General features: G+C 40.8%; 1 protein-coding gene across 1 annotated transcript in view; it reads right to left on the bottom strand.

Annotated features, from left to right (window-relative positions):
* CFAP70 (cilia and flagella associated protein 70) overlaps window positions 1-12428 on the bottom strand; it is a 118489-nt gene that overhangs the window by 101302 nt on the left and 4759 nt on the right. The window contains exons 2-6 of the mRNA XM_017854515.1: window positions 11606-11708; window positions 10526-10712; window positions 5514-5612; window positions 5247-5326; window positions 1893-2072 (exon numbers count right to left, since the gene is read on the bottom strand). Of these exons, the coding sequence (XP_017710004.1) occupies window positions 1893-2072; window positions 5247-5326; window positions 5514-5612; window positions 10526-10712; window positions 11606-11668 (609 nt within the window). The 5' untranslated portion in view covers window positions 11669-11708. The remainder of the gene's footprint in view (window positions 1-1892; window positions 2073-5246; window positions 5327-5513; window positions 5613-10525; window positions 10713-11605; window positions 11709-12428) is intronic.

Below are 12428 nucleotides of genomic sequence, written 5' to 3'. Positions count from 1 at the left end.
AAAAAAAAAAAAAAAAAAAAAAAAAAAAAAAAAAAAAAACTTTTGTAGGCCGGGCACGGTGGCTCAAGTCTATAATCTCAGCACTTTGGGAGGCCGAGATGGGCGGATCACGAGGTCAGGAGATCGAGACCATCCTGGCGAACCCGGTGAAACCCCATCTCTACTAAAAAATAAAAAAAAAATTAGCCGGGTGAGGTGGCGGCGCCTGTAGTCCCAGCTACTCGGGAGGCTGAGGCAGGAGAATGGCGTAAACCCGGGAGGTGGAGCTTGCAGCGAGCTGAGATCCGGCCACTGCACTCCAGCCTGGGCGACAGAGCGAGACTCTGTCTCAAAAATAAAAAATAAAAAATAAAATAATAAAAAAAAACTTGTGTATACCAAAGCAATGACCCAAATTAAAAATAAATAATAAACCAGAAATAAACATGATAAACTATAAATTGACAAACTTGAAAAAAAACATTATTTTTCTCTACATATGAATTTTTTTTTTGTTTTTTTTGAGACAGCATTTCACTCTTGTTGCCTAGGCTGGAGTGCAATCTTGGCACGATCTTGGCTCACTGAAACCTCTGCCTCCTGGGTTTAAGTGATTCTCCTGCCTCAGCCTCCCCAGTAGCTGGGATTACAGGCACCCCCACCATACCCGGCTAATTTTTTGTATTTTTAGCAGAGACAGGGTTTCACCATGTTGGCCAGGCTGATCTCGAACTCCTAACCTCAGATGATCTACCTGCCTCAGCCTCCCAAAGTGCTGGGATTACAGGTGTGAGCCACCACACCCCAGTCAGAATTTAAAAAATCAGTAAGAAAAATACTAAGACCTCCAGAAGAAAAAAAAATAAAAGGCACTTTTAATTATCAAAATTAGCAAAAACAAAGAGAAAATTTTCAATACAATCCCAAAGTTGGAGCGAGGGCAATGCACAGATCTGCCTCATATAGCTATGTGGGTTGTTCCCTGGAAGGGTGATCAGCCATCTCATTTGCCTAGGACTGTCCCCGTTGTGGTGCTGAAAGTCCCATGTCCCAGGAACCTCCTAAGTCCTCAGCAAACTGAAGAGTTGCTACACAACTTTAGTGGGTCATTCACATACATGGCCCTGGAAATAAGACAAGTGGAAGTGTTAACTGAATAGAAGCCTTTTAGCAAGCAATTTAGAAATCTCCATCAAGAGCCTAAGAAATTCCATATCCAATCATTCCTATACCTGGAAACGTGGCCCAAGAAAATATCTGGAATTAAGAGAAACTTTTATTTAATAAAGCACATTGCAGAAAATCTGCAAAATGTACACACAAAAATAATCTGTACAGAAATACACCAAAATTGGCCATTTTAAATGTCTTATATATTTTCTACCATATATTTATATAAATTATATTTAATGTACAATATATAATAAATATGTAAATCATAAACACTAAAATCTGTATATAAAATAGAGATAAACTTGTAATCCCAGCACTTTGGGAGGCCGAGGCGGGCAGATCACGAGGTCAGGAGATCGAGACCATCCTGGCTAACACGGTGAAACCCCATCTCTACTAAAAAATACAAAAAAGCTAGCCGGGCGAGGTGGTGGGTGCCTGTAGTCCCAGTTACTCGGGAGGCTGAGGCAGGAGAATGGCGTGAACCTGGGAGGTAGAGCTTGCAGTGAGCCGAGATCTGGCCACTGCACTCCAGCCTGGGTGACAGAGCAGGACTCCGTCTCAAAAAAAAAAAAAAAAAAAAAAAAAAAAAATAGAGATAAACTGTATTTTTCAAGCCTAAAATAAATCTCAGCTATTAGCAGTACAATGTTTTGAATGGTATCTTAGAGGTGAGGAAGAGATGGCCATGAGTACAGACATGTTTAAATCTCTATAAATATCTGGCAGTAGGGCTTTACCTCTCCAAGTGATGGAACTTGCAGACCGACCATGTAGTTCTGCCCAGGACCTGTTGGAATGAAGGATTCAGGCACAGAGTAAGCAGCCTCCAATGTGACCTTCAGTAGATTGCCCCCTGAGATCTGGGCTGTGGTCAGTAAAGGCTCTGCCACTAATACTTTAACTTCAAGACTGCACTGCTGTAAAAGAATAAAATTATGCAGCATTTTGAAAATTGCCAGAGATCTTCCTTTTTTGCATTACCTCATTTGAATCTCATATTACTGTTCAAGATAAGAAGGTAAAGCTTAATTATTTCCATAAGTTGAAATCATGTTCTCTAGGTCCCGTGAGTTGGAGATAGAGCCAAGAAGAGAATCTTATTCTTAACCTGGTTCCCTTCCCACTCTACCATACTGAGGTAAAGTATATATATAAATATATACAAAACAGGAATTGTAAGAGTCTATTGAAATGTTGGCCAGGCATGGTGGCTCACTTCTGCAATCCCAGCACTTTGGGAGCTAAGGCAGGTGGATCACCTGAGATCAGGGGTTCAAGACCAGCCTGGCCAACACGGTGAAAAACCATCTCTACTAAAAATACCAAAATTAGCCAGGCACGCCACATGGTGGTGCATGCTTGTAGTTCCAGCTGCTGGGGAGGCTGAGGCAAGAGAATTGCTTGAACCCAGGGAGGCAGTGAGCTGAGATCGTGCCATTGCACTCTAGCCTGGTCAACAAGAGCAAAACTCCATCTCAAAAAAAAAAAAAAATGTCAACAGAAGTTGCACATGAGTAAGTGAGATTGGGTGCTTTTTTGCTAGTCTATATTTTATGATTATTTTTGTAATTTTTAAATTAAATTAAATTAAATTTGAGACAGAGTCTTGCTCTGTTGTCCAGGCTGGAATGCAGTGGCACGATCTCGGCTCACTGCAACTCCGCCTCCTGGGGTCAGGCGATTCTTCTGCCTCAGCCTCCTGAGCAGCTGGGAGTACAGGCGCACACCACCACGCTCAGCTAATCTTTGTATTTTTAGTAGAGACGGGGTTTCAACATATTGGCCAGGCTGGTCTTGAACTCCTGACCTCGTGATTCGCCCGCCTTGGCCTCCCAAAGTCCTGGGATTACAGGCATGAACCACCGCACCCGGCCTATTTTTGTAATTTAAATGTAATGCTTTGTAATAAGAAAATATTTTTTTCCGATAGATATGTATATATTCCACATAAATAGGTATAGACATATATGTGTATACCTCTGACATTTTCACTCAGGATACATACAAAGTAGATTTTAAATGTGTATTGAGGCTGCGCAAGGTAGGCTCTCGCCTGTAATCCCAGCACTTTGGGAGGCCGGGGCAGGCATATTACCTGAGGTCAGGAGTTTGAGACCAGCCTGGCCAACATGGTGAAACCCCATCTCTACTTAAAGAGAAAATACATAAAAATTAATCGGGCATAGTGGTGGGTGCCTGTAATCCCAGGTACTCGGTAGGCTGAGGCAGGAGAATCGCCTGAACCCAGGAAGTGGAGGTTGCAGTGAGCTGAGATCATATCATTGCACTCCAGGCTGGGCAACAAGAGCAAAACTCCATCTCAAAAAAAAAGAATGTGTATTGAATGCTAGGCACTCTACTACATCACTAGGGATATAAAGACAAAGAAGACATAGTTCCTTTCAACATAGAACTCATGTCATAGTGCCAAGATTTATGCGAAATCTATACTAGAGACCTGTACAAAATGCTGCAGTCAAGGAAACCAAGGAGGGAGTGAATAATTATTTGGCTGGGTTGACATTTATAGGATAAATAGGCATTTACAACATGGATTAGCAGAGGAAGGAAAGAAAAAGCCATTCTGGATGAGAACAGTTTTTGTGGGCTGGTCCAAAGGTAGTGAGTTATTTCAACTGACTGTTTGCAGTCAGTTACAGATCAAATTCTTTGTTCTATTCTTTCCCATGTCTCACTACTGCACTTGGCTAGTCTTAGGGAGCAAAAACAGTCTATGTAAAGAGGGATTGGAACAGTATGGTATCTTCCATTTAGGTATATGTAAGTAATTCAGGATTCTGCAACTTGAAGTATTAATATAAGGAAAGGAGTAATGCGAGATGAGGTTGAAGGGGGAGGCTTCCATTATAAAGGATGCTGTATGCCTGCTAAGCAATCTGGACCTTAACTTGTAAGCAGTGGGTGAATCCATAAACTACACAGTACTAAGTAGGGGAAGAGATAAGATCAGATTCACTTTTTTTTTTTTTTTGGGGAGACGGAGTCTCGCTCTGTCGCCCGGGCTGGAGTGCAGTGGCCGGATCTCAGCTCACTGCAAGCTCTGCCTCCCAGGTTCACGCCATTCTCCTGCCTCAGCCTCCCTAGTAGCTGGGACTACAGGCGCCCGCCACCACTCCCAGCTAATTTTTTGTATTTTTAGTAGAGACGGGGTTTCACCGTGTTAGCCAGGATGGTCTCGATCTCCTGACCTCGTGATCCGCCTGTCTCGGCCTCCCAAAGCATATTCACTTTTAAATCATTGTGCAAGCCATGGGGAGGTTGAACTGGAGGGAGGTAAAGGTAGGTACAAGGCTATTTGTAACTATCCAAGTGAGAGATAATAAGGCAATAAAGAGTAGGAATGAAGCCAAAAAGAAAACCTAAAGACACTTAGAAGATGGAAAAGGCAGGATTTGGTGAAAGGCAGATTTGAGGATTGGCTATAGTTAGGGTCTGAGGGAACGGTCATAGATATAATTTAGGTTCTATGTTCCATGATTTCACAGATGGGTGATGCCACTAGTCAAAAAACTAAGATAAAAGGAAGAGTAGGTTTCAGGGAAGATACTGAGTTCTGTTTTGGAATGTTGAGTTTTAGGTGCCTATGGGATAACATTATAGAGGTATAGAGTTGATGCTTATAAAGTGTGATATTCTAGAATTCCAGAAAGGGGTCTGGGCTAGAACTGCTGGATTAGAAATTTTCAGTGAGAGGCATGCTACCATGCCCTAAAGTATATGAGGTGCTTTCATATACTATTTGATCCATCAGGACATAGCTCAAGAGTTATTTCCATGGTTAAGCCTTCCTTGCCTCTACCCGTGGACAAAGTAACTGATACCTGCTCTATGGCCCATGTACCTCACTCCACCATTTAATCACACTGGGTTATAATCTATGATATGTAGATTGTGGGCTTTTCAAAGTAGGACTCCACCTTATTATCTTTGTTTCCCAGAATCTAACACTAAGTGTGCTGTGAAAAGAAAATGCCCAATGCATTACACTCAACTGAATTGAACCTTAATAGCAGACAGAATTGTTATACTGAATGGCAGGCTGAAATGTTGAGAGCTAAAACTCTGATTACCTTAGCATTTGATCTAGGAGTTTCTAAGGGTGAGCCTTGCACAGGGTGCAATGGAACTGTTGTTTGAAATGAACTCTGTCCTGCAAAAAGAAGCCCAAGTTGAGCCAAAGAAGAAAGGGTTAAGTTGGGATGACTGCAGGCAGAGATAAATGTGCCCACTTTACCCCTCAAATCCCTCAAATTCATTGAGGCTAACTTCTATATCTCTCTGGGGCTAAGTTTTACGAGCTTTGCCATTTCTGCTTTTGGGCAAAGCACACATCTGACCTTCCAGTAAGGGAAGAAGGTCCACCACAGCCTGACCAAGAATTAAGGTCTTCTCTTCTTTCTGTTTCTTTTCCTTTGGTAAAACTTCAGTCACAGTTACTAGAAAAATCAAAACAAAGAAAATGAGACATTTAAAACATCCATCCGATAACCAAGGTGCAACACACAAAGCATTGTCAAAGAGATGTACATTAAAAAAAAATTAACTTGAAAGTAAAGAAGGCATCAACATCAGTAACTTCTGGTGGAAAATACCGGACCACTTCAGTGACTTTTGAACTTTTTGCCTGCAAGTTATAATAAGAAATAGGTTTTAGATCATAATCATGTACATGCATGTGTATAAAAGTAACTGAGGCTGGGCGCGGTGGCTCACGCCTGTAATCCCAGTACTTTGGGAGGCCGAGGAGGGCAGATCACCTGAGGTTGGGAGTTCGAGACCACCCTGACAAACACGGAGAAATCCCGTCTCTACTAAAAATACAAAATTAGCTAGGCATAGTGGCCCATGCCTGTAATCTCAGCTACTGGGGAGGCTGAGGCAGGAGAATCACTTGAACCTGGGAGGCGGAGGTTGTGGTGAGCCAAGATCAAGCCATTGCACCCAGGCTGGGCAACAAGAGCGAAACTCCGTCTCAAAAAACAAAAAGAAAAAAAAAAGTAACTGATACATATGATTATATAACAAAGCTTCATATAATACTAATCTTTACTAGGTCAAAATCCTTAGGTATTTTCTATTCTATTTCATATAGAAGAAATTACTGGTCATAATGCCCATCAACTGATCTTACGAATGGCTAAAAAGTCACAATCTGGAATTTGAAAAACATTACTCTAGGGTGGGCGAGGTGGCTCACGCCTGTAATCCCAGCACTTTGGGAGGCCAAGGCAGGCAGACCACGAGGTCAGGAGATTGAGACCATCCTGGCTAACATGGTGAAACCCGTCTCTACTAAAAATACAAAAACAAAATTAGCCAGGCATGGTGGCGGGCGCCTGTAGTCCCAGCTACTCAGAAGGCTGAGGTAGGAGAATGGCATGAATCTGAGAGGCAGAGCTTGCAGTGAGCAGAGACTGGACCACTGCACTCCAGCCTGGGCAACAGAGCGAGACTTGTCTCAAAAAAAAAAAAAAGAAAAAAGAAGAAGGAAAACATTGCTCTAGATCCCCTATATTGCCTACCATAAGGCTTGACACATTTTGGAGTAATCCTGTAGCATGCAGAGTATGTACAAAGTTTTTCACTGCAGCATTACTCTGTGTGCTTAACACTTATTATAACAATTTCAAAATTTCAAATACACAAAGTAGAATAGTGTAACAACTATCCATATAACCATAATCTAAATTTAACAATTTTTTTGCTTCATCATATGTAGCTTTGTTTGCTCAAATACTTTTATCATATTTGCTTTGTTTGCTGAAGTACTTTTCAAATAAATTACAGATATCATGACATTTTACTCCTAAATACCAAAATACACAAATCCCAAGTAAGACATTTTCCTAGAAAACCACAATCACTTTACCACATTTGGCAAGTGTGTGATAATAGCATTAAATAATTCCTTAATTCATCTAGTGTCCAGTTGATATTTAACATTTCCCAATTATCCCCAAATTTATTTTGTAGCTGGTCTGTTCAAACCAGAATCCACTCAAAGACCACGTGTTGCATTTGGTTGTCATGTTTCTTTTCATTTAGACCAGTCCCCCTTTTCCACATACTTCTTCTCTCAAACATTTCTCTCTTTTGTTGAAGACACCAGGCCAATAGTTATACAGAATGTTACATGTTCTAGATTTGTCTCTCGTTTTATTCCTCATAGCGTTTAATTTGTTTCTCATTTCCTGTGTTTCCTACTTGGGTTCAGCTTCAGCGTTTTCAGCAAGGATAATAGTTTGATAACATATTTACCTATGTGGTATGTTATCAAACTCTGTGACCTTTGTAACCTGACAGATGAAAATAGCATCTAAGCATAATTTTATTTTTTGTATTAGAATCAGGTTGAAAATTTTTCCATATATTTAAGGACCAGTTATAGTTTCTTTTCCATGAACTTTTCATATTCCTTTCATATGTTTTATATACTTTTCCATTAGATTCTTGCTCTTATTAATATGCAAGAGCTCTTTAAAAGTAAATTTGCCTTCTGTCTAGAAATGAATTGCAAATTGTAATCCAGTTTGTAGCTTGTCTTTTACAGTTGCTAATGAATATATATATATATTCTTTGTCTGTGGTTTCTACAGTTGTGAAATACATATAAAGGCTTTATCTCTCTGATTATTTTAATTCCATTATTTCTTATGGCAGTTACACGATTTAATTTTTTACCCACATTTTATCCAGCTGGTATTTATTTTGGTAGTTTGTTTGTTTTTCAAGACTAGGCCTCATTTTGTCACCTGGGCTGGAATCCAGTGCTGCGATCTCAGATCTCAGCTCACTGCAACCCCTGCCTCGAGGGCTCAAGTGATCCTCCCACCTCAGCCTTTGGAGTAGCTAGGGCTACAAGTGCTCACCACCACACCCAGCTAATTTTTTTGTGTGTGTATATATATATACATTTTTTTTTTTTTTTTTTGAGATGGAGTCTTGCTGTGTCGCCCAGGCTGGAGTGTAGTGGCGCAGTCTCAGCTCACTGCAAGCTCCACCTCCTGGGTTCACGCCATTCTCCTGCCTCAGCCTCCCAAGTATCTGGGACTACACCCAGCTAATTTTTTGTATTTTTAGTTGAGATGGGGTTTCACCGTGTTAGCCAGGATGGTCTCAATCTCCTGACCTTGTGATCTGCCTGTCTTGGCCTTCCAAACTGCTGGGATTACAGGTGTGTGTGAGCCACCACGCCCAGCCCCAAAGCGTTGGGATTACAGGCATGAGCCACTGCACCCAGCCACTGTTTTTTGTTTGTTTGTTTGAGACAGAGTCTCACTCTGTCACTCAGGCTGGAGTGCAGTGGTGTGATCTCGGCTCACTGCAACCTCCACCTCTCAGGTTAAGTGATTCTCCTGCCTCACCCTCCTGAGTAGCTGGGACTACAGGCACGCTCCACCATCCCCGGCTAATTTTTGTATTTTGAGTAGAGATGGGGTTTCACCATGTTGACCAGGCTGGTCTTGAACTCCTGACCTTGTGATCCACCCACCTCACCCTCCCAAAGTGCTGGAATTACAGGTTTGAGTCACTGTGCCTGGCCCATTACATTTTTTTAATTCAATTTGAGATCTTCCAGTTCTTGGAAAGACTTATGGCTTTCAGGTGAAACCTGGACTTTTCCTATTGTTATGAATCTCTGGATCTCACTTACACCTTCTGTTTTCAGCTGGCATTTTCCAACACCACCCCAACAGAAGAAGGAAGGAGATGCTGCGTCATTACTGCCAAGTTGGGGTTCCCTACTCAGCCTCCGCTGACACCTGATGGGGGCAGTTCCTCATTACTGCTGAGCAGGGGAATTGGAGTCCTGATTCCTTACTTGGTTTCCACTGATACCACAGTGGGTGTGGACTCATTACACCTGGGTGATGGTGAAAGCTCTGGCTCTAAACTAGGCCTCCTCTGATACCACTCCAGTGGGAAGCGAAAGGGCACCTTGTTACCGACAGTTTGGGATAGAAGTGCAAGATTTCTGTGGTCTCCACTAACATTATGAGGGGTGGGAAGGGGACTCATTACCAGAGGGGATAAAAGTCCTGGTTCCCTACTTGGTCTTCTCTGACATCACTAGGGTAATGGAGAATCTCATTTGTGAGCTTTGTGAGAGTGGAAGTCTAAGCTCTCCACTCAGCTTGATTGAGGGTGGGGGCTACAGTTTTTTTCCTATGGTGTTTAGCTGGAGTACAGGAATTACTGTCTAAAACTTTTCTGTCTTATTAGGCTGCCCCTTTCATAGTCTTTTGGCTAAACAGAGCAGACTTTTATCAGGCTTGCTTGCTTTTTTCTTTTTTTGGTCTGTGCCCATTGGTGTCTCCAGGTTGCCACCTTCTTCAGCAAGAAGTATGGGATACATAAGGCAAAAAGAAAACCCAAGGAACTCACCACTGTGTCATTCCCCAGGTCCCAAGTTTCCTTCTCCCCACCTTTCAGAGTCTCTTATTTTTATATATAATGTCCAGGGTTTGTAGTTGTATTCAGTGGGAGGAATAGAGAAAAGTACATCTATTCCATCTTCTCAAAAGTTTTGCTTTTAATCCTTTTTATTTCTAATTAATGTGCTTAAGATTATAAATGTACCTCTAAGCACAACTTTAACTATATCCCACAAATTCTGATATTTGGTGTTTTACTGTTGATCTCTTCCAAATGCTTTGCAATTTTTATTATGACTTTTTTATTTGTCCCATAAATTATTCATAAGTATGTTTTTAAATTTCCAAATAGTATTTTGGCTATCTTTTTGTTATTGATTTCTAATTTTGTTGACTGTTACATTTTGGCAGAAAAGGTGTCTGTATGCTATTGATCCTTTGATCTATGGTAGGACTTGCTTTATCGCTTAGAATGTGGCCAACTGCTATCGTAAAAATGCTCCTCTTGTGTTTTAAAAATATATATATTCTTTAATGGTTAGTACAAGCCTATGATTATTCCTAGGGAAGACTTTTTTCTCTACCCAGGATCTAGACAGAGATGCTTAAGCAGATTTTATTTTCCTGGTCCATACTTTTTGAGATCTTAACTTGTGATGGGGAGGTGATCTCAGTCTCTATTCCCCCATCAACAGCAGCCAAAGGTTTTCTGTCCTTCTGAGAGCATTAAAAACCAAGCCCCTAGGTTTTGGAGTCTGCCTTCTCCCTGCACACTTCCACTACACACCAATGGCAGCTGTTCAAGATTTCCAGGTTTCAGTTTCTGCCTTGCTTTTGGGAACAAAGGAAGTGCCCTTTCTTTCTCATGATTTTAGTTACATGTTTAAAAGAATGTTTTGGTTCTGCTTTTCCCATCCAACATGATAGGGAAGAAGGCAATCGGGACATTGATTTTTAGAACCACAAGGACTTACAGAACACAGGTTTGTGAGCGAGGTCATCTAAAGTGATTCCTCCTTCAGGATTAAACTCAAAACTGCTAGTGAAGTTGTATTTTGCACTTCCTTCTGGAGAAACAGTAATTTTTGCAGAGTCTCCCAGAACCACTTGATTGAATTCTGCCCGAATAAAGGTAACTGGAGTATCTCCTTTAAAACCTTTCTGTTGGCAGAAACACACCACTTTACAATTATATTTAAATACAGAATTTTCCTACACATCTGGCAACCCATTTTGATTTGGGCTAAATAGCATTTTTCATTTTTTCCTAACAAGCAACATCACAAATACAGAAGGAATAGGTAGAAAAATAATTAAACAAATCTAGTTTTACTTAAATGCAACATTCCATTTAAGTGCTGTTATGTTGGAGTTTTGAAAACAACATTTATTGTGTTTCACCTGATAATAGAAGTATACTGAGGAACATTTTTAAAAGAAAGAAAATTAATTACTTGCAATCTTACTGTAACATGTAAGCATTATTAACATTTTAGAATATATTTTCTAGTGTTTTGCTGTGAATATATGGATGTGCACGTGTATACCCATACACACACACATAGATACATTTTTATATATGCATTTTAAAACAACGTGGAGCTCATTAATTACATTCTCTTTGGAATGATCTTTTTAAACTTAATATACTGAATATTTTCCCATTTCATTATACTCCTAATTTTTAGTACATCACATTGTTGTTGTTGTTGTTGTTTTAATTAATCAAATAGAATTAATCACAAGGGAAATTCTGGAAGAATTCAGATCCTTCTCAGGAGAAAAGGAAAAAAAATTATATGTGAACTGCTGTCTAGGGAAACTAAAACCACTATTTCTTTCATCCTATTAAATTTAGTATTCAAATTGCCGGGTATTTGAGACACACAGTAATGTGACTTGGAGATCACAGACTAACAATAAGGAACACTGAGGCGGAATGCCACTGCTATATAAAGCCAGGAGGTTTGGAGGTAGAGAATGAAGCAAAATTCCATTACTCCTGCAGGTACTCCCAAACTAAGGATTTTGTAAATTTCCAAAAGTAACTTTACCAAATCATATCCCTCTGTCACGGTGATCTGCACGAGTCTGCCTGTTGATGGCACTTGCTCCATATCACCAACTGGAAAAAGTCCCTCTGGTTTTCTTTGGTCTCTGTAAACAGAATGAATCAACCTGTCCCCTCATGTACCAGAGCTGCACAAGTACTCATATTCCATCATAACCAATACCAGGGAAAACCTAAGGAAATACCATAGTCCAGCACTGTTTTATTCCCCATATCCAACCTTTGCTGCTAGATAGGCAGTGCTTTAGGGAGCTGGTCACAAGGATGATTTCACTGGTTAGTGCTAAAAGATGTTTATACAGGTAACTAACCCATTAAGCACAAAGTTATCACAAGACAAAGTAGGAACACCTTGACCTCCCATACCCTACATCAGGGGTCCCCAGCCCGAGTCATGAACCAGTACCAGCCCGTGGCCTGTTAGGAACCGGGCCGCACAGCAGGAGGTAAGCAGCAGGCGAGCAAGCAAAGCTTCATTTCTATTTACAGCCATTCCACATCACCTGCATTACCACCTGAGCTCTGTCTCCCGTCAGATCGGTGGCGGCATTAGATTCTCACAGGAATGTGAACCCTATTATAACTGAGTGCATGCAAAGGATCCAAAGAACTCAAACAAATATACAAGAAAAAAACAACCCCATCAAAAAGTGGGGAAAGGATATGAACAGACATTTCTCAAAAGAAGACATTCATACAGCCAACAGATACATGAAAAAATGCTCATCATCACTCGCCATCAGAGAAATGCAAATCAAAACCACAATGAGATACCATCTCACACCAGTTAGAATGGCAATCATTAA

Source organism: Rhinopithecus bieti, unplaced genomic scaffold, assembly GCF_001698545.2.
Source record: "Rhinopithecus bieti isolate Rb0 unplaced genomic scaffold, ASM169854v2 scaffold_36008, whole genome shotgun sequence".
NCBI classification, from domain to species: domain Eukaryota; kingdom Metazoa; phylum Chordata; class Mammalia; order Primates; family Cercopithecidae; genus Rhinopithecus; species Rhinopithecus bieti.
Note: the sequence above shows the minus strand (reverse complement) of the source record. Positions and strands in the feature narration are given on the sequence as shown.